This window comes from Anomalospiza imberbis, chromosome 13, assembly GCF_031753505.1.
Source record: "Anomalospiza imberbis isolate Cuckoo-Finch-1a 21T00152 chromosome 13, ASM3175350v1, whole genome shotgun sequence".
NCBI classification, from domain to species: Eukaryota; Metazoa; Chordata; class Aves; order Passeriformes; family Viduidae; genus Anomalospiza; species Anomalospiza imberbis.
In genome coordinates this window covers 8806509-8829079 of record NC_089693.1, presented here as the reverse complement: position 1 = coordinate 8829079, position 22571 = coordinate 8806509, and the positions used below count along the sequence as shown (strand labels likewise).

Below are 22571 nucleotides of genomic sequence, written 5' to 3'. Positions count from 1 at the left end.
TTTTTGAGCATCAAATTATGGTTGCAGGAACTATTAATATCTAGTATTTTTTTCTCTTTTGCTGTGTTTTGATAATAGCACCAGAATATCTGTAACCTCTGTGATGGAGAAAAGCCCTAAAAATTCACTTCCCTTGCCCCAGCAGAACCTGGAGCAGTTTATTCTATCCTGGCAACCAAGCCCAGCATCACAGAGATGCTGACAGAGAGGTTGTGTTGGTGCTGACCATAGAAAGGGTGTCAGGGGACTCTCTACCACTAAAACTGGAAGCCCTGTGGGAGAATGCCATTGCATGTTTGTCTGTTGCTGAAGTCCAAAACACAAACCATCATGCTTTTCCTGAGCAAGAAGCTCCTGTCAAGCACAGGAAGCAGAAATGTCAACCGCACCTATAGAGTGTTTGTTGGCAACACCACCCAGAGCAGGCCAGTGCAGTGAGCTGGGTGGCACTCAGAGGGACGTCCCTCATCCACAACGAGGCAAATTTGGCTGTGAATGAAGGGTTGAAGCTTTGAAATTTGCTTCTCACCTTGATCTGGCCTTCGAGGGGCAGTGGTGGGGCTGCCGTGTGCTGTGGCTTTAAGGCACTGCCAGGCAGCAGCAGTTTCTCCAGGCTGGAGCACCAGGCAGTGATCCTCTGCTCCACAGGGCTCGCAGCACTCGCTGCTCTCTGCTTAATAACATTTGGCTGCTGCTGAGACGCCTGAGCAGCGAGCTCCAAGCTGCCTGCCAGCCCTGCAGGGTCCCACCTGCCACCATGGCAGCAGCACAGGGCTCCCCTGCCCTCAGAGCTGCCAAGTCCTGCAAGAAGCAGCGCACGGTGAAGCGGCAGACTGGCATCTACACCTACCAGGAGCCTCCCCACAGGTAAGGGATCTACCCTCTCCTCGAGGGCCAGTCTGCTTTGTCTAGCACACAGGTGGGATCTTGTCTTTTCACTTTCATGCAGACAGAGTGTGTATCAGACTGGGGAAGGTAGTCTGGTTTGAGTAACAGTATGGTAGCATGGAAATGAGTATGAGAAAAATCCTTCTCTGTATTTTAAGATGTATTTCAAACATCTTTGTGGGTTTTTTTTTATTTTGTCAAAGTCACATTTCATACTGAAACATAAACACGGTACAGAAAGCAAAGTAACTCCAAAGAGTTCAGGGTATAGCATGGTACAAAGGCTCTTTTTCTTCTCCTGTGTAATTATAAATTTCCCTTGAATATCACCTGTGACTGAAGGGACAGGACTGCGGACTTACAGATTAGTGTTCTGATGAAGTATGTCCTCCATATATTCTTCCATGGCATGGTTTAGGTTATGATTTATTTCTGTGTGATTAAAAGGCTGCCTTTTCAGCAAAATTGCAGGGAACTTTCCCAGCAAGTACATAGCAATACAACTGGGAAACTTCTTGGCTGGTGGCTGCCGCAGTACTTCAGATCCCTTTGTGTCATTCAGGGAGAAACAGTCACCACAGGTTTTCAGACCTAAGCCTCTGTAAGAATGGATATTGCTGCTGTTTCATAGACCAACAGGAAATTGAAAGAGCTGTAGCTTAGCAAATGAGGTGCCAGCATCAAAAAAGATGATTTAATAATCATCTACAGAAATCTGCATCAAAGCACAGGAATCTTTTCACAGGGACAAGTAATTCTTGGTATGTGCGGTCCCAAACCCCTGTGCCCCTCAGCAGAGAATAGGAACAGACAGTGACCATGACTGAGTCAACTTCTGCCCTCATTCTAAAAATAAAATATTTTATCATTATTGAAATAAAAATAGTGGGTATGATTCTAAAATGAATGTTATCTGCTCTTTCTGGAAATGTTTAGACAGCACATTGTTCCAGAAAAATATACAGGCAGTCTTGCTAGCATGATGTACAAGCAGAATGGCTGGAAATGCTTGGATGAGAAAAACTGGGATTCATGGTCTGGAGTGGGGATAATTTATGACTGACCAGCAAGTGGTGGGGAAGGAAAGAGGTATGTCCTGGAGATGTAGAAACCATCCAAATTATTAATCAACTTTAAAACAAGAAGGTGTTGTGAGTTCCCTCGCTCCCTGTTCTTACAATGCTCCAAGAGCTGGATCCTGTGCAAATCAATGCTTTGCTGGGAATCTTACAGGAATAACTTGTCTCCTTTTTGCTCTTGTGGGGTGTGTGCTGGGCTGCCAGCAACTCGGATGACGACGCTGGTGAAGAGAAGGCTGAGAGCCATGACCCAGAGCAGGTCTTTCAGAACATCCAGTACCAGAAGGAGATTATGTCCAACATCCGCTGCCGGCCGTGGCCGATGAGGCAGAAGCTGAGGGCACTCAGGTAAAGGTGCCTGCACAGAGGTTTTCAGGCTCACTGACTGTGACAGTGCTTCCAGCCTCGGGAGTGTTTCAGTGTAACATGGGAGGGTTTGAGCACGGGAATGATTTAGAGCTGCTAGGAAAGTGTCCCATGAGGATGCTCTGGGAAGATCTGAGGGCTGGCTGAAGGCAGCAGCCTCTGGGTGGACAGTCTGTAAGTGAAGTTGTCTCTGGTGCATGCCTGTGTCTCTCTTTAGAAAGCCACAGCACAAAAGAGAGCAAGAAATCATGCTTTGGCTATTAACTGCTAAAAGAGACTGTCAGCTATTCACTGGTCTCAAGGAAGGCTGTTGGTAATGCTCCATAATATGCTTTTAAGTTAAATTGTTTCACTGTGTCCCAAAAAGGAGAACCAGCCTGCCTTTTTTAAGGTAATTACATGGTATGATGACAGAAGCTGGTCATAGCTTCAGGCAACATACTGTAAATGCAGTAAATACTGGACACTTGTAAGTTTAAAAAGTATGGTCAGTGTAGTAAAAATGTGTTTCACGGTCTAGGATTTCAATTATTATAATTCCAGATTTCCAATGAAAGTGCATGTGACTAACTCTTCAGTCCACCTGTCTAAACTGTGTCAGGTCTTTCACCTCATGATCTGTGTGATGCTTAGGGTTTTTTTTGCCCTTTTCATCTGGCATTTTCTCACAAAACCCTGTATGGTGCTCAGATGGCAATGTAGCCATGAGGAATCCCTACCCAACCAAGAACCCTTGTGTCATCTGGGAAACAAAGAGAGGTTTTTCTCTCCTAGGCAGAGCCTGTGACTTCCTGTTTTCCTGTTCCTTTTGATCAGATCTTGGTCACAATCCACCTTCTGCTGAGGTCAAAGACTGTATGACCAGATGAACATGCACCTCTTTGCATCTCACAAGATAGCTACTCCATGCCTGCAGAAGAGATGTCACTATCCACAGAAAATTACCAGACTGTAAAGGGGATCTTGCTATTTTACTCATTTGGGTTGTACCATTTTAAAAGAAAGACTTTGAAACAAAAGGACAGAGAAATAAATTAGAGGAACAGAAAACTCTCCCTGCTGTCAAACTCTTGAATGCCAAGTTCTCTCAGACAAAAGTCTGAGTGGTTTTAAAGTATCAGTAAAAAGCTCAATAGTCAGAGAAAAAATGCATTGCCTGGGTTAGGGGCTGATGGTGGGACAGCCCAAGGCTGTATTTCAGAGCATTGGACCCGTCTGGTGGATGCTGCCTGTGCAGAACAGGAGATGTGAGCAATGGGGTCCTGCAGAGACTGAACTCCCCCTGTTGCGCAGGCAGGCGAAGGAGATCGTGCTGAAGTACGAAGGGAGGCTCACGAGAACCAGGGGTTACCAGGCTGCTGGGGCAGAGGTATGGCTGCTTTCTCTCAAATCTCTGAAATTTCTTGTTCCCACCAATAGCCACTTGCAGTTCTGATTCAGAGAAGTGTGTGTTTGCTATGCACTCCTAATATTTCAGCTCAGGACTGTAGAGAGAGAAAAAAGCAGTTAAAAGCTTATTTATTTTTTTTTCTTCTTTTTTTTTTTTCCCATTGTAATTTTAGTAATTACATTTTTGCAGACTAATTTCATGTGTTGAGGGAAGAATATCTCTCCTCTAGTGACAAATATCCTTCTGTTAATGCAGTATAAGCTTTCTTTTCAGACAGCCTACAAATATTGATGCCTGTTAGAGGGGGTGATGAGAATGGGATAACAACAAACATGATGCAATATCCTCTGAAGAGCTATTTCAACAAACTGGGGCCACAGTTCAATAGATTAGTATGAAAAATGTGTCTAGCTTTTAGTTTGGAAGACAATCCTACAATAGCTTATGTTAAATACATTATTAAAGAAGGGGTTTTGCTTGCATTATACTCAGAGAATTTGAATCAAATCTTAGCAAATCTATTTACACCACTGAAAATAGACACAGGCCTGAGTTTCTGGAAATTTATAATATGCAGGAAATTGTATTTAATAAGCAACCAAGAGAAGACTTTACTCATCTAAGCAGTCAAGAATATTTTTGTCGTCATACCAAGTAGACATTTAATTACTAATTTATCTTAATTCAAAAAGGCAGGGTTAGGCCAATAGAACACCGTGCATTTTATTCATGAGAGCAAGTGAAGAGCTGCACATGTATCTGGTGCTCTGAGATGCTGGCCCCCAGAAGCACTTTCCAATGTAGAAAGAGTAAGTTTGCCTTGTTCTGCCTTTGCATGTGTGGCAAATGCAGTGGAAGTAAAAGTGCTGTTAAAATAAACACTATTTTTTGCCTTTGATATGAGTGGAACTAGGACTTTAGTTAGGAAGAGAAGTGCTACATCAGAATGTCAGTAAATCAGAGACTGGGCTCAGTGCTTGTTCATATAATTCTTCCTATACAAACCCAAAAGCTTTTATCTTAGAGTTCACACTGAATAAAAGTTTGTGTCTATTCTAATTGCCTCTGTTGTATTTCCTTGAGGACATTCAGCACAGGGGTGTAATTCAGCAGTTAATTAGTACCACTCATTATGTGTAGGGGATCTGTATTCTTTTATCCTAGCACAAATTAGGGGCTATAGCCTTTACATTCGGGCTAAATTCAGCAACAGCAACAGAATGAGCTGCCTTTTTTTGGTGTGGGTTTTTTTTTGTTTTGTTTTGTTTTTTTTTGGTTGGGTTTTTTTTCAACTGGAAGAGATTTTTTTTCCCCACATACATTCTTATAAAATAGCACGGTGACCAAGGAGATAAAAATTTTAGCACAACAAAACAAGCACTACATCATCAAAATTAAGAACTCAGTGGTTTAACATGCTAAGAACAAAATGCAGCCACTAGGTGTATATGTATTTACATAAGTTTTTCAAATTTGCAAAATATATAGTGTTCAGGATTGGACAGTCCACTCATAGTATTATTTACGAAAATTGAAGTTAAAATACATTTTTACAATCTTGACACTGAAAGCAATTTTTTTTTTCAATTCAATTGTTTTACACTTTCTTTGTAGCTGTTTTTTGGAGTTTTTTCCCCAGTTAAAGCCAGATGCCCATACTGGGGCTTCTAAGACTGTAAATTGCCCATTCAACTACCTAGTAGGGAGGAGAAGAGATGATAGCTATCAAATGATAATTTTAGTAAATTTTTCTTCCCTGTGGACAGCTTGTTATTCTTTATAAATTTGTAGTGCAGCTGGCACAAGGTGCTTGAGTCCTTTCTCAGCCCTGTGAACCCTGTACTGTAAATTGCAATCCCAGAAATTTCCATGCAGTTCCCAGCATCTAAATTTCTTTAATTAAAATACTTCCACTTCATGCAATGAAATGTCCATATAATCATAAATATTAATTAACTTTGGCCAAAGAGACTGTTTATATTTTCAGTAATTAAAATTTTATTTACTCTTAAATTTTAGGAGATTAACTTATGTGATAAATATAGACACTGATTTTTAAAATGCCTAAAATATATAAGAGATTTTAATATCTAACTGTGCTAAAAATACTTTAATGCCTGGAATACAATTTTTTTTTCTGCAGGTGTTGGCTACAATACATAAAACTGAGAATATAGTTAAATTTGCTGCTGTTGAATAAAAAAGTGTATTTTTCCTCTCAGAGAATTTCCTTTGAAGTACTATGCTCCTAGTAAGACCTTAATCACCAATGTTTATAACAATTCTTGTGATAAAAGATAAGACATGAGCAAAATACTCAGCACTTCATTTTTAAATTTTTTTTTTCATGTGAAGAAGTGTCATATTTTTCTTCTTTTTTCTCAGCTTTGGAAGAAGTTTATTCGACTTGCATACAATTTTGTGGTAATCTTTATTCCTTGGGAAATGAGAATAAAGAAAATCGAGAGTAAGTACAAAGATGTAATGGTATTAGTAAAGCACTTGTTAAAATGCTGAGTCTTATGGTATATTCTTTTAAATGTACTGAATTAAATCATATTTGAGAAGGAGTTAAATGCATATTTTCAGCAGTGAATTCTTTATTTAAAAACTTGCTTTTTCATCTTTTCCTGGTGCCTCAGCTCTCATTGATAGTCTTAGTTGGGGAGTAACTTTCAAAAATGTCTATTTTGTCCCTTTGGGATTCTGAAAATGAAAAAATTCTCTAGTTTGCTGAATGCCCTCCATAAGAGAGGTTTTTCTTTTTGGCCCATTATTCAAACACTTAATGGGTAAGTGATGCAATCTTTTATAGACTGTGCAGGTCACATAATGGTTTTTTGTGGTTTAAGGTCATTTTGGGTCTGGAGTTGCCTCTTACTTCATCTTCCTGAGATGGCTGTTTGGAATCAATATTGTCCTTACCATAATGACAGGAGCATTTGTAGTCCTACCAGAGGTAAGAAAACACTGTTGATATTTACAGAGAAGCACTTACTGTTGAACTTTCCTTTCTCAATGGAATAAACACCACAATTTAAGTCATGCATAAGTTTGAAATGTACACTGTAAAATGAATTATTTAAAATAAATTCCCCTATTAAGAGGTTTTTCTCTGCCAAAGGATAACAGACTTTTTCTATTAGCATTTCAGTTAGTATTTTGTCAACATGGTACTAATGTTTTTAGAGAATATGTTTTTATTTGATTACTAAAATAAAAAAGCCATTCTTAAAAGATGTAGTGGGTGTTGAGTACACTTAAGTCCTATTAGTGTCATTTACACTAATGAGAAGTGTAAATGACACTAAGAAAAACAAAACATCCCTCTCCAGACTCTGGATTATTGTCCATTAGAAAGCATTTCCTACAAGTTCTGAACAGCCATAACTTTGTTTAGTTCTTGCATATGAGTAAGGCAATTTGTGAACTTTGTTAAATTATTCACACATATTATTTTGCCTCACCTACCCTGTGCTTTAATAGTGTTATCAGAAAACATGGGAATACCTGATTTTATTCTCACTGCACAAAATAAAAAAATAAACATACCTCAAACAAATAAAAAGTAAACTGGAAAAAAATAGATATTCACATTCATCTTTTACTTTTTAAGGAAAAGTAATTTTAATCCTGAACTATCATTTTGAGATCAAACACTGCCCCATTTAATTTAAAAATGCTCACATTGAAAGCATGGCTTTTAAAGCTGGCACAGTGCTGACAGAGTACTTGCTACCCTGAGAGTACCACATATGTGGGCAGCTCCTGATGGGCTCCCCTGGCAGCCCTGGCTCAGATAGGCTCATGAAGCTCCTGAGACCTCCTCTCTCTTCCCCATCTCCTGAGACCTCCTCTCTCTTCCCCATCTCCTGAGACCTCCTCTCTCTTCCCCATCTCCTGAGACCTCCTCTCTCTTCCCCATCTCCTGAGACCTCCTCTCTCTTCCCCATCTCCTGAGACCTCCTCTCTCTCCCACAGCTCCTGGCCGGGGCCCCGTTTGGCAGCACGGTCAGCAAGACCATTCCCAAGGAGCACATTGCATCTGCTCAAGACCTGGACACCATCTGGTCCCTAGGGGCAAGACTCAAACCACTCCTTGTTATTTTGCTGTCACTGTTCTGTTGTAATTGTTGGTTACTGCTCTTACTGACAGGCTCTGGTCTTTGCAGGGCTACCTCCAGTACTCTGTTCTGTTTTATGGCTATTATGGTCGGGACAGGAAGATTGGGAAAGCTGGATACCGGCTGCCTCTTGCCTACTTCCTTGTTGGAATGGCTGTGTTTGCTTACAGCTTCATCATTCTTCTAAAAAAGTAAGACTGCCCATTTACTGCTGTTCATAAACTTGTGCATTCAGGCAATCAGCAATGGAATTTACTCCTCTTCGTGTTTATTCTGTGTAGTTCTATTAACATGCTCACCTCTGCTAGTATCATGGAGGCAGACTGAGTTCAACTCTAGATTGCCCTTTATCTTGCTGTAGTCCTCACTCCCTGCTCCATTGCCCAGCCTTGAAAAGGAGGGCAGCACAGATCATCTGCAGGCTTTGTCTTGGTGCAGTTTAAGGCCCGACACCCACGGAAGTCCTTTCCCCTCTTTTCTGTAATAAATATTGCTAATACAGAAATTTATATTTGAAGCGTGATGCTTTCAGCATTATTAATATTCCCCTCTATTGAAATACAAATATAAAAGTGCCATCCTAGATGTAAAATCATTTGCATTGCTTTAGTGGGTACGTGGCATCCCATTGGAATGTAAGCTTGATTTCTTTGCTGGGGAAGAGAAGGAGTAGGAGTTACTTAGCAGAGAGAGCAAGACTGCCTGAGCTGACCATAAATCCAGGGAGGTGCAATGCTTGGAGAAGGGGCAAGGTCACTCTATCCTCTCCTGATTTGCTTTCTCTTCCCTTCTGGATACCTATTCATCTGGCACAGTGCAGTCCAGGGATGATTTCAGTGCTGTCTGTAATAGCTCTCAGTATTAAGGTCAAACCTTCCCTTTTCATTTATTTTTAATCTACCTGCTGGTTTGTGCCAAGGGTCACTGGTATATTTGACACTGATCTACACATCTGCAATTTCTAGACATGATCAGCTTTTCTTCTGACTTAGCTCAGTGATCCTTTGCTTAGCTGGGTACAGCTCCCCTTTAATGTTGTCCTTTCAGATGCCCTTTCTTTCACAAGCTATTAATCTTCATTTCATTTCCTATGTTTTGCAATATTCTGCCACCTTGCTCACCTGACATGAGTAGGAGGGGTTTTCTTTCTTTTCCCCAAGGTCTGTAAAATGGCCCTGGGTTTCTATTTGACAATTATATATATTTTGAGGTTTAAAACAGTACAGCAAACAAACAGACCTTGTGCACAATCACTAGTTATGCCAAACTAGATTTAATTCCTGTAACAGTGATCTTAGTGATTATATATTTCAGCTGGATCCTAACTAGAGGTTGTAAAACTGAAATAGGTGTAAGCCCACAGTTAGTAAGATTTATTTGCTTTATTTGTCAGTTGTAAAGACTGTAAATATTGAAATGCCCGTCCACAGTGAGTCATTTCTCTCTAGATGTAAAGTCAAGTTCACGAGCTGCACCTCATCCTGTTTTATGTTCTTCAGAAAGCTGCCAACAGTGATACTAATTTCTGCAACCTTTGGTAGCTCTAAATGTATAAACATCTGAAAACCATGAACCAAACCAGTGACTTCCTTCATTGCCATCTTCACACACCAGAAGCAGTTAAATACCTGTTATTTTTTTACAGAATGGCAAAGAACTCAAGAATGAGTTTAGCAAGTGCCTCTGATGAAAATTACACTTTCTGCTGGAGACTGTTCTGTGCTTGGGACTATTTGATAGGAAACCCTGAGGCTGCAGAGAGCAAAGCTGCTGCCATAGTCAACAGCATCAGGGTGAGCAACTGACCTTTGAATAATTTCAAGTTGATTTACTTGTTAAACTGTAAGCCATGTAAGTTCTTCCACTCATGCCCTTGCACTTCCTATTGTTTTTTTGTATTTATTTGCATATCTCTTTGCCTAGGGGAGGGCTAGTATCACATCTGTGTGGTATTAGAGACACATAATATTTGCTGCCATCCCAGCAAGGCCATTGTGTCCTTCCTTGGAAGAGTTTTATTTAATGTGCCTGTATGTGTGACAAGAAGTTAGATAACCAGAAACAAATCTGCTAGTGATGAAATTTCATTAAGTGTTGGAATCAAATTCATGTTAACAATTGATCTGGCAGAAAAATAAACAAATCTGTACATTTATAGAATGTATAATTGTTTTTATGCAAAGAAAGAGTTTTATGCCTCAAGGCATCCATGTACAACAGCTCATATTTTACAAGATGATTTTTTACATGATAATAAGTTTTATATCTCTTTATTTCGTTTATAACTTTCTGCACACAATTAATTGTTCTTTCTTCTTTATTTTATCAGTTATTAATCAGGCTCCCCAGGGAAGTGGCCATGGCATCAAGCCTATTGGAGTCCAAGGAGCATCTGGATGATGCTTTTAGTGAAATGGTTTAGTTTTAAGTATTCCTCTAAGTATTAGGAAGTTGGACTCAATGGTCTTTATGGGTCCTCTCCTACTTGAGATATTATATGATTCTATAGTTTATTTCATATCTCCATAACAAATGGAGGGACATTTTACAGGTCTCTCAATATTAGAAAACTGTTAAAAATATAGATGTTTAGCATCTAGAATTTAAGAGCATATGTGCTTTTATCAAAATGAATTTATTAACCAAATTTGGTGTATTCTCATTATCATTACACAAAAATTACTTCAAACTGTGCCAAGAGCAAAATAATAAGTTATGTTATTTAGTTATTTCAATAAATGAAGATAACCTTTGACAGTACTGTATTATATTATTGACACCCAGATTTTAAAGGCACATTCTGCCAAAAAATCTGGAAGCGTAACCCTCATTTTGTATCTCCTTGAACATGCATGGCTGAAAGTGCCCGAGAATCTGATTACTGTGTATTTGTTTCTCAGAAATCTCCATCACTTTTTAATATAACATATCAGTGCTACAAATCAATGAGGACAGTGGTATTTATCTGTTTGCACCTCCAGGATGTGATGTTTTTTTTATTAGTATACTTTAATTTCTGTGAAAGATATGTGTATTATTTTTGCTGAACATTATTAAAATGGTAATGCTGTGTTTCTTTCAAGGAAGCTATATTGGAAGAACAGGAAAAGAAGAAAAGCAAAAACTTGTATGTATATGAGATAAGAGATACTTTTCAAGGCACTGTTTCAATGCAGATATCAGTGCTGATCTGCTTGTCTTGTACTTCCAAACCCTGTTAGAAATGACCCTGGTGCCGTAAGACAACCTGCTGTATTGGTTATATCTTCCTTTTTTCCCTAGGGCAGTGACCATAAGCTTAAGAATTATTGCAAACATCCTCGTGCTTCTGTCCCTTGCGGGAAGTATTTACATCATCTACTTTGTTGTGGATCGATCCCAAAGGTTAGAGCGCACCAAAAAGGAATTGACTCTTTGGGAAAAAAATGAGGTACTGTCTTTATGCCACCTGTGTTAGAAGCAGGATGGTTGTCTGGTGGCTTTCTGTAGCACTATAGTGCACAGAGGTGTAAATAGCAAGAGATGAGCCAGGAGAAATGAGGAATTAGTGGGCAGACCTGGGTCTGCCTTGGTGCACTTGCTCGCTCAGCTCTGCAGCCAGGTGTTAGTGCAGCTGAACTGGGTAGAGTGGGGTGCAGGTGCTCATTTCACAGACAATGCAGTTCTAGCAGGTCCCTATTTTGTGAGCACAAAGCTTAATCTCTCCTGTCACTTGTAAATCTACTTTTACACCCAGGTCTGAGCTGAGCAAACATGGGGCTGATGGACTAGAAAGGAACTGACTTTGATAACAGTGACTGATTCAGTATCAGGGGATACTGAAAGTTCTGTGACTATTTCATTCTGTGACTGTTTCATTCAGAGGAATGAGCGAGAGTAGAAAGTGAATAGTCATGAAGAAGCCACTCACCCATTCCAGAGGAAGATGCTAGCACCATATTTCCTACATGATAACTTTTAATTTCAATTATTAAAGTAGAACTTTGAAGCTACAATATCTGGAGTAAGGATTCCTGAGTGGTATTCCAAATCTATAATTTTTGATCATAACTACTGTTATTACTAATGTCAATAATAACTTTTTTAAGCATCTCCTCCAAGAAAAGCAATCACCAAAGCATGTGCCTGAGCAGTATTTCAATCAGCCCAAGATTCCACAGAAGACCTTCATCAAACACTGCATGTTTCTGATCCACAGGTCAGTGTAGTTGTGTCACTGATCACAATGATTGCACCCTCTGCTTTTGAACTTGTGGCAGCTCTGGAGATGTATCATCCAAGGACCACTCTTCGCTTCCAGCTTGCCAGGTATGGGCATTATTCAGTGTAAAAAATAGGTGGAGAGAAAAGGAGGAAAGAAGTGTGTTCTGGTTCATGTTTTAGTACAGCCAAACCAGAGAACGTATGAGAAGTCAATGGTTACCAGTGCTGGTAATCCATATTTTATTCTCTTTTCAGGGTTCTTGTCCTATACCTGGGAAATCTCTACAGTTTAATCATTGCCCTCCTGGATAAAGTGGACAGTATGAGTGTCACTGTAAGTTTAACTTGGTGTTTTCTGATGTGTAAAGCTAGTAGACTTCATAGAAGAATTCTGTTTATTGTGAAGTATATGAAGTTAGAATTGTTTGAAATTGATTCTGTTTGAAATTGATTAAAATATTATGGGTTGATAGGATTGTAACGTTAAGTTTAGATAGTAATGTTTATTTACAACTACTTATAGAGTCTTTTAAATTAGTTTTTAAGGATAACTGGATCCATTTGATTGCTGATGTAATGAGATAAATAGATTTCTGTGCATTGCTGAACTATTAAAAAAAACCTCATCACTGTAGGTCAAATATTTCCACCTTTAAGCTCTGCCCTTTGGTGTTCCATCTGACCCTGTCCAATGACAGCTGTTTAACAGTTACCTAACTGCTGCTTGGAAATATATGAAAAAATGTCTGTGTGTGTGCGTGTATGCTATAGAAGGTGCAGACATCTGCACCTATGTACGGTCAAAAAGTAGCTTTTGGGACACTTATTATTTCAGGACTCTGATGTGAACAACAATGCAAGTAATTCTACCATCTCCTTAGCAAGCAACACTCTTTCTAAGGACGACAACTTAACCATTCCTAAGGTACAAATTAAGAGAAATGGCTTTGCCACATTGGAAGAGCATCGCACCCAAGGCCTGACAGACTCACTGGTTAACCAAACAATTTCTTTTAACACCCAGAACCCACAGGATCAGTGCTGGGAGACATATGTTGGTCAAGTACGTAATTGTTTTATTGTCATCAACTTACTCCACTTAATTCACATTTGACAAAAAATTAAAATCGTGTTGTGTTGTATTTAATTTTAGAACTTTTCTTTGTATAAATTCCAGAATTCAGCTAAGAATGATGCAGGAAGAGTAAAGACTGTGCTACGGCCACAGAGAGAAGCTTTGGGTTTTGTTCAGTATGTTTAGTGCTGTTCAAATGTTCTTTTGCCAGGTTTCATCTGTCTTCAGCTCTGCACAGGCAGATCTGTACAGATCTGTGATATGGATCCTATTTTAACAGGGTACATCCTTCTAACCCCTACAGAGAAACAAGGCTATAAACACATATTAGCAGCAACATGCACTGTGTGCAGATTCAGACTGCTGCCTCAAGAGATGGAGATGCAGACCTGAAACAAGCAGGAGACTGTGCTCTTGGTCATTTGTACCGTATCAGAAATCTCTATTCATTCTGCCTCAATAAATCTCTAGACAATCAAGTGCTCTTCACTTTTTCAGAGGGAGAGAGAACAATAACAAAAGGTTTCAAACTCCCATCAGTTTGTAGGAATGGGGACACTTGGACAGCAGTGCCATGTTCCCACCTTTGGGGTGCAGAAAATCTGCAGATTTAGTATGACACCTCTTGATTCCCTACATGTGAATGGTACATTGCTTATGACTTCCAGGGGCACTAATACATTCAGAGAGAAATTTTAACCACAAAAATGCAGATGTCACTGATCCATTTGAGATTGTGGTCTCTGACAGTGTCACACACATGTCTAGGCCACTGGATTAAGAACCATGTTAGTGTGCTTCTCATTTTCTGAGCTTCTTGTTGCAGAATGAGGAATATTAAAGGTTTTGTTTGAACATCAGGTGGAAAAGACCCCTCTGAGGTTTATTAGCCTGATTTCTATTCTTGTATATCCCTTCTGCACAATCTCATAAAAAATAGAGACTTTGAATGTTTGCTTTTTTCCCCAGAATGGCCTAGAGATGTATAGAACTGAATCTTTCCTATTTTAATTGTATATTTTTAAAGCTCAATTAAATACAGGATAACCACATTCTTTTGTAAGCACTAAACAACTATTATTATGGCTCAATGATACTATGCCATTGGGTTGTGGTTTTGTCTGAATAAGATTTTCTCATTGTGAAACACTTTGCAAACACGTATTACAAGAGTCAGCTTAATGAAAGAATGGGTGCAATAGAAAAAACAACCCATTTCAGTTTAGCTAGATACATTTTTAGAACATAAAAAAGAACGTCATTAAAAAGGAATTCTGATACCATCATGACCAGAATTTTACTGCTGCAAGCAATAAAAGGCACCCTGGAAGCTTGATTATATTTATTCTCTTTAACAGAACAAAGACAAGTAAGGGAAATGTCAAACAGGAAAATTTTAAAAGGAAATTATTCATATATTCAATTCATATTTTATCAGAATACTGAGTTTGAGCCAAAAATACAATTACAAATGCAAAAGAGCCATATGCAGTCCATTTGCTTTCAGAATGACTCAGTATGTATGAACAATGTGTATTTCAGGAGATGCTCAAGCTTTCAATTATCGACATGATTTTCACAGTTGCAAGCATCCTGCTAATTGATTTTTTCCGTGGACTGTGTGTCCGGTATTTGAGTGATTGCTGGTGCTGGGATCTAGAAAGCAAGTTTGTAAGTACATCCCTTATTTTATCAAGCTAAGATCTTGAAGATGGGTAGGCTCCTTCCCTCAGTACTAAATGTCCTTAAAGTCTTTCCGCAGAGGAGTAATTTCTTGGTAGCGCACATCTAGAAAGGCACAGCTCACACTGAGCTTAAATTGGAGGGTACAGGATAAATATTGAGATTAATGTTTTTCTCAAGCCTACTCACATGGCTCTGATGCAAAAATTTTTGGTTTTCACAAAATAATATCATAGAGCAGTTGTCACAGTCTAATGTGACACAGAGGGCATGTAGTTGTTCCCCACATCCTCTTTTCTGCAGCTGTAACATCTTTATCTAATGTAGGCAGTGGTCCAAGAAACAGTAACCAACAGCACACAGCCCTCTAAGAAAATTGCAGTGGGTAATACTTGGTTAGCAAGAAGCTGTTGGCGTGAAATGCTGTGGACTGTTTGTTCTTAAAGATGAGAAGTAAACTAAAACTTGGTTAGCAAGAAGCTGTTGGCGTGAAATGCTGTGGACTGTTTGTTCTTAAAGACGAGAAGTAAACTAAAACTTGGTTAGCAAGAAGCTGTTGGTGTGAAATGCTGTGAACTGTTTGTTCTTAAAGATGAGAAGTAAACTAAAGTGGAAAAAGTTTGTTTAATCCCTGGGTGTGCTCCCACTGCCTGCCAGCAGCTGGTATTTGATCTGGATGTTTCAGGCCATGTACTGTCTGCAAACTGATTCAGTCAAATGCACCTAATAAATGGCCTGAAAACAAGACTAAGACAAAGGTATTCTTCTTACACTGTGTTTCTTGTAGCCAGAATATGGAGAATTCAAAATTGCAGAGAATGTATTGCATTTGGTCTACAACCAAGGAATGATCTGGTATGTAGTCCTTATGTGTTTCTTCTTGTCCTTTGTTGGCTGATTGCTAAGTCAATCCGATTATTTAAATGAAAACTATTTAATTAGAATATTGACAGTGTAGTCTTTTATATTAAGAGATCATCTGTAAATAGTGAGCTATTATTCTGTTTACCTGGTGTGAGATTTGAGGGTTTTTTTAGTCTATTCTATTGCTACCAAAATGGCTTCTGGCAACACTGAGCACTGACATGATAAGATATGATATGATTTTTCCAGGATGGGAGCTTTCTTTTCACCTTGCTTACCAGCATTCAACGTACTCAAGTTGATTGGACTCATGTACCTGAGGAGCTGGGCTGTGCTGACGTGCAATGTACCACACCAGCAGGTTTTCAGAGCATCTCGGTGAGTCAAAATGAGAACAAAAGATAAGGAAAAAATCAAATGCAGGCAATGGAAATCTCTTTCATCAATATGAAATTACGGGAGATTTTAGCTCTAAAAGTTGACAATCAAATTTCACACTAACAGTGAAAGCAAAGGTCTGAGGAAAAAAGATATAGTTACTGAGAAAGTGGAGGGTTTGTGAAGGATGGTAGTTGAAGATGTGCAAGAACTAAAACATATGTCAGAGAATGTTCCTAGATAGTTATTATGGCCTAACATAAATGCTTTAATTGCCTACAAATCTGACAGAGCACAATAACCTATATGTGTTAACTGCTGCAAGTCTATTTCTTGATGTTTCTCTCTTCAAGAGCTATGCAATATCTGCTTTTGTCCATTGCATTGCACAACACATTTCCTCATTTTTTTTTATCATGATGAATATTTTAATTGTTTTTTCAAAATGGAAATAATTCTGGGCATCTTTAATTCTTAATAAGCAGTCATTTCTAACATTTTCTTAAGATTAATTGGCTTCTGATGACGTCCTTTTTCTCCCCCAACACAACGGGGCAGTAAGGGCGGCTTTTGTCAAAGGGTGCAGTAACCAGTTCTCTGTCTGCAACAGTGGTATCTGGAAAGCAGTGCAAATAGAATTTTGATCATTAAGAGTCTGTTTAAACCATTTCTGTTCAGACTTTCTAATTATAGCAGAATGATTTTAATCTTTCAGACATGTTGATCTTGAACTGGATAGGTAGATTCAGACTTGCACCTTTTATGTTGCCTCTGGCGTTCTCTCTGACAAGTATAATCTGAAACATGTTACACTTTCTTGCAGATCCAATAATTTCTACTTGGCCATGTTGCTGTTTATGCTGTTCTTGTGCATGTTACCAACCATTTTTGCTATTGCCCGATATAAGCCATCCTTAAGCTGCGGCCCCTTCAGGTAAGGTATAATGGACCAATGAAAATAGCAAAGATTTTACTTCCCCCTCTTACAATAAACTTATCGTGTTTCATAATACACAAATTACAAATTTTGAATTTTTTGAATTTACAAATTAGATGTAAATTCAAAACAAGTTGAGAGGACAATGCTTTTCTGCTACCAATATTTTATTGTTTATGGTTTAATGAGGTGAATAGGTCAAAGTTCTGTGTTGATTTGCTTTATATACATAATTTAGTTTGTTTATATTTACATAATGTAATGTGCCACTGAGAAATCAGCCAAACATCACTGTCTTGTGTCTTCATTCAAGCACCCTCCAAGCTTGTTTATTATGCAGTGCAACACTGCTTAACAAATATACTCAGGATTCCTTACAACTTAATTTTACTTTTTTTTCCTCCCACACCTCCTATAGTGGTCAAGAAAAAATATATGATATTGTTTCTGAAACGATTCAAAATGATTTTCCCACATGGTTCAACACAGTGATTACTTACATCAGCAGTCCTGTGGTTGTCCTCCCTGCACTACTACTGTTATTGTAAGTACTTTGGTTTTTGTAGGCAGGTTGAATGGATTGCTTTAATACTGGCCTTATCTCTGGAGAGTCAAATGTAGATACTGAGGAACAAACATTGCACTGTTGTAGTTTCATTAAGCATAACTGAAAAAAAAAATTCCAGCACCTCACAGAACGTGTGGTATATGGACCAGACAGGAATGAAAGTATGTTAAAAAGACTGTCAAAAGGAATTTCTCCTTCTGGGATACTTTGTTAGAGCATGTTCACTGCATTGTGTCAAGGCTTGCAGTGCTGATGGTTCCAGGAAGTTTCGGAACCTTTTTCCTCTTAAGAGCTTCTCAGAAATAAATTTTCCATTTCTCCATGGTCATTAGTTCAGGTTCTGACAGTGAGTAGGGCTCAGTCTGTTGTTTAAAGACGCTACTCAGTCATCCTGATTTATGACAAGATAAAGCAATTATGAAGGTCTGCTCTTAAGTGTTAATGTAATATAACTTGCTGCAGACTCTCCAGTGGAAGTCTTTTCTTATTTGGGTTATAAATAATTATTCACAGTTGGGAAAAAATATTGATTTTGACCTGTTTGAAATTCACTTTGCTTCTCTGAAAAGTTCTATTTTGTTTTGCTTGTATCTGTACCATTTTCTTCCTGTGTAAATTGCAGACAAAGGCAGAGTTTGTCCCACCAGTGGCTTTTCAAATCAGAAAGACCAAAGCAACACTTCTTATTTGTAACTTTTTCCTCTAAGGTCCCAGCCATGTAATATTTACAAATTTAAGCATTCCTTTTGATGCTTCAAACTGACACGTAAGCACATATGTAATTGTTTGTGGTATGAAATTTAGCTATAAGACTTTGTCTGAAAGCCAGTGCAGTCCATTATGTCAGGCCATAATCTGCCAGGAGCTGATCTCATCTGTGCCAGGGTAAACAAGGTGTTATTTCTGCCAGCCAACAAAATTGCATTGGTATGGTTGTGCAAACTCAGCTGTAACTATGGTGTGTCTGTTCTGTAACCTTGGACTGGGAAAAAAAAGACAAAACAATATCTGTCAAAATTATTTGTCTAGAATTAAAAAAATCAAAACAAAACCAATTGGAAATGCATCCCAGGTTACACACATCTGCAAAAAACTAAGGTCAAATTATAACTGCTGTTAAATCTGTTTTCAGTGTCATTTCTTTCATCTATGTTTGCTTGAAAGAAGGCTGTAATCCATTTTTACAATATAAGTAAATGCTACAGAGCAGTAGCTGAACTTGTACATCATTTTGACCAACAAACCCTCAAAAGAAAACTGTCAAGAATGTCTGAAGTGACTCATATCACCCCTTTCATTTCTAGCATGCTAATCTACTACCTACAAAGTATTGCAAGATCATTAAAATTCACCAACAATCAACTGAGAATGAAGATACAAACAGTACGTATGGTGAAAAGCACTTTTACATGTAATTTGAGGGGTCTTCAGTAAAGCATAAGCCTAATTAAATCTCTAAAGTCATTTCTAGTGTTTCACAACATAAAACAAATCTTGTATTTTTCATCCTTACAGAACAGGGGATTTATTCTCTAATCCATAATAATTTACAAATTCTCATTCTTCTGAATGTATTTTAGGAAAGAACTGAAGATAAGAAAAAGGTGGTTCAGATGGCAGTAGGTAAGTTGACGACCTTAGAAATGCCACAATTAATAAAGCATTTGGACCTAAACCCATTTTGATTTCTCATACATATAGGGAAGTAAAATTACATTTTTAAAATTTTATATCCTGTAGAATCCTCCTTTTAGATGGTTTCTGAGCTCAGTTTGACTTAATTTTGGCAACACTGAAAGATATTGTGCCTAGTTTAAACCTGAATTCACCTAGAATCTTTGGAATGGGTATTTTCCTGCTTTTATCACCAACAGGGAAGAACCTGGGATGCATCTTTGATAATTCAAATAATCTCAGACTTTGCATGCAATTCAGAGGCTGGTAGGCAGAAGAAAAATTGGCTTGTTGCCCCTTTTGGAATCCTACAGTGCAACATTCAGAGTTTTTTCTGTGTCCCCAGTACTCCATCTGCTATGTACTGCAGTATGAACATCTACCCCTTTATCACCAAGTCTCCCAGCGTGACACCAGTTTCTCTTTTCTGAACATTGGGGATTCTGTCGGCCTTGGATCCCTGACTGAAGGGGGAATTTGAGCCACTGAATTTGCACAGCAGTTTCTAAATGTCGAGACCTGGAAAGTTCCTATAATATTTTTTTTTTCCTAGCCAGAATCCAAAATCTGGATGCTAATGACAAAAGACCAGAGCAAGAAACTGATATTATCAGCCAGGAGTCTTCTGTTCGGTCCTCAACACCCCGAAAGAATGGCAGTGTCTTGAACTTTGAATCTCCCGTGAGCAAAGGCACCAGAATACAAACCATTTCCCAGTCTGTGCCCCAAGCTGTGCCAACAACTGATGTTGTGAGACCTGCCAACGCAACTCCCACAACTTCGACCTCTTTAACACCAGCTCCCTCTGTGTCAAGTGTACAGAAACCAAGAAATGATCATATCACAAACAGGTAAGACTGCTTTGGTTTTGAAATGGCATTTATTCCAGCAGCTCCATGCCATACCTGTTCATTTACAAAACAGCTGTGCATTCAGACTGTCTGGAGCTATAAGACTGCAGAGGAATTTTTTAAAAGCAGATTCATTCACGGGTACTATTGATATTGCTGGTGACACCACAGCCTTAATTCTCCCTTAACAGAGATGGGATTAAAAACCTTTTGAAATTATGTAGCTGATGGAGTTTACACACAGCTCAAGCAAAGGTAAATACTAGACTTGCCCTCAGGCACATAACTAAAATACTTTGTGCAGGGTACCATCTCCATGAACAAAACAAATACAGAGTGAAGGAACTCTCTGCAGAATGTCTGTGCAGCTTTAGTTGTAAAACAACCAGTCTGGCATATCAGTAGATGCATGCTTTAAACTACCTGTTGGGTTTTTTCCAAGTGGATAAAAAAGAATTCTCAGAACAATAAGAAAACAGACAGGGAATATAACTTGAGAGGACAATTGTGTTACCTCTTCCTAAAGAACAAATATATCTCCTAATTTCTAGGATATGTTTCTCAAAATGGTTCTAAAAGTTTGGAGCAATGGAGATATGATAATCTCCACTTTTTCAACCTAGTCTTTGACTTCCAGAGCAGTGAATTCTTTTATATGTTTCAATTCCATTAATTGATAAGTGTGTATATCAATATTTCCTCTCTCTTCCTTCCTTCCTAAAGATACCCAAGTGTTGTTCATAGGAGTGCGAGTGAGCTGTGCAAAACAAAGCCCTACGCACCAGTGACTTTCAAAAAGCACACTGAAGATGTTCATTCTGACCCTCTCTTCAGAAAAGCGATTCGGCAGGTAAATTCGGATGCCCTTGGGGCACGGGCTCCTGTATTTTTGGGATGTAGACCATATGCCACCAGGTATTTTTTGGTTAATGAAAACGAGTCCCGCAAAAAATCGCTCCGTTCTACCTCCCGACTCCAAAGGCATTTCAGAAAGGAGGAATCAGGAGACATTATTGAGTTGTATCCACGCCACGTCAGAAGATACGTGGTCCGAACACCACACCAGATGTATTCCCCTCATCCCAGTGAAGATGAGGAGGACGAAGAAGAACTTGAGAAAGAATTAATGAACAGATCCCATCGCCCTCGTTCACTGTCTGACCTTCGTCCAGCGTCACGGTTTTACATTGGAGATCGTGCTGATGGCCACATTCTAATGAGCAAAGATCTAGGCAGAGTGCATTACAAATCCTGGGATGATGGTTTTGAGCTGGACCTGGACAGGCCTCCATATGCTTACAAGAAAGTACACCTGAACTATCCTGAACCACGTGTGAAACCAAAATCAAAGCAAAAGCTGGAGCAATCTCTAACAGAGTCTGATTCCATTTCCATTGAATCCAGCAGTGATCCGCAGAACAGCAGCAATGACCAGTACATCCAGGTCATTCATACCAAGGACAAGTACCCAAAAACCGGGGCAAAACTCACCAAAAAGAAATCTAAAAACAGTGTGGATCTAAGAATGTCTGAGCCTAGTGAACTGGTGTGCTCAAATGTCTGAGAAAGAGCCCCAGCCTCGCTGTGTTTTGAGCTGGTGTATGTGCAGTTGTACTTTACTTGCTGTTGGAGGTCTGTCAGAGTAACTGCAACGTAGTTTTTGTAAGAATGGTGGATGCAGCCACTTGAGGTGGGGAAATTCTTGTGTTTTACTCTTTATTGTACCTTGCTTTAACATCACAACTGTGATATGTCGTGAATTTTAGAAAAGAAGGTTATTCCAATTTATTCCCTACTGTTACGCTGTCAAAACCCCAAATCTCTGCCTAGTGGAAAATCAAAATCCATGTATTTGGGACACTTCAATTAAAACAGTACAGAAATACATCAAATGAGGCTCTTTTTATCCAACGCAGCCAGAGCTGAAGATGCTTCCTGAATAAATTCAGCAGGGAATCAGCTTCCTGTGAACGGAGTTGCTACTTAAGTAGATCTTGATGTGCCTTGTTTGAATATGCTGTGGCCCAAACAAATCAGGAAAAATATTAACTAGAGAAAATAGTGAGTTTCTTTAGAGTGTATCACATGGGCAGGGGAGTTATTTGACAACACAACTCAGACTTCTAGATTAAATCCTAGACCCTTCTATTAATTTTCTGGTGAACCTCAGACCAGCCTGGTAAACTTCAGAGTGGTAAACTTTCGATCCGTGGCCCCTAAAAGACTCACTTCATTACTCGTAGTTTCCAAATTCTATCCCGTCTTTCATACACCACTGCAATTTCGCACTTCCTTTAGATACTGAAGATTGCTTGGTTGGTTTTTCGCTTGTTTCTCTCCGCGTCGCTGGGACTGGGATTACACCAGCGACGAGCACGGGGAGGGCCCATCTCCGAGGAAGCACTGTTCCGCCTCCGATCCCACACACGTTACCACATTCCCGCTGAGCCTTCCCCGCAGCCCGGGCTCTGCCGCTCCCCAGCCCCGCGCT

The 22571-nt window shown here is 39.2% G+C and overlaps 1 protein-coding gene across 2 annotated transcripts; it reads left to right on the top strand.

Annotated features, from left to right (window-relative positions):
* The first annotated feature begins 465 nt into the window (after window positions 1-465).
* Window positions 466-21826, top strand: TMC3 (transmembrane channel like 3). Of its 2 annotated transcripts, XM_068203794.1 has the most exons (22): window positions 466-867; window positions 2172-2315; window positions 3627-3702; window positions 6109-6190; window positions 6576-6682; window positions 7705-7803; window positions 7896-8038; window positions 9493-9640; window positions 10931-10974; window positions 11130-11277; window positions 12046-12155; window positions 12306-12384; window positions 12886-13113; window positions 14668-14796; window positions 15596-15663; window positions 15922-16050; window positions 16874-16984; window positions 17406-17531; window positions 18860-18938; window positions 19136-19178; window positions 19783-20080; window positions 20804-21826. In XM_068203794.1, the coding sequence occupies exons 1-22, from the start codon at window positions 758-760 to the stop codon at window positions 21642-21644; spliced, it is 3342 nt and encodes a 1113-aa protein (XP_068059895.1). In that variant the 5' UTR covers window positions 466-757; the 3' UTR covers window positions 21645-21826. The 2 variants fall into 2 exon arrangements, with proteins under 2 accessions (XP_068059895.1, XP_068059893.1); XM_068203792.1 differs by lacking the exon at window positions 7705-7803 and having other exon boundaries at window positions 467-867.
* The last annotated feature ends 745 nt before the right edge of the window (window positions 21827-22571 follow it).

Bases quoted from the DNA above. Each gene is read 5' to 3' on its own strand.
- TMC3 (XM_068203794.1), top strand. From the start codon at position 758: ATGGCAGCAGCACAGGGCTCCCCTGCCCTCAGAGCTGCCAAGTCCTGC. The intron at 6,683-7,704 runs GTAAGAAAACAC...TCTCTCCCACAG, and splicing joins CATTTGTAGTCCTACCAGAG to CTCCTGGCCGGGGCCCCGTT. The intron at 17,532-18,859 runs GTAAGTACTTTG...TTTCATTTCTAG, and splicing joins CCTGCACTACTACTGTTATT to CATGCTAATCTACTACCTAC.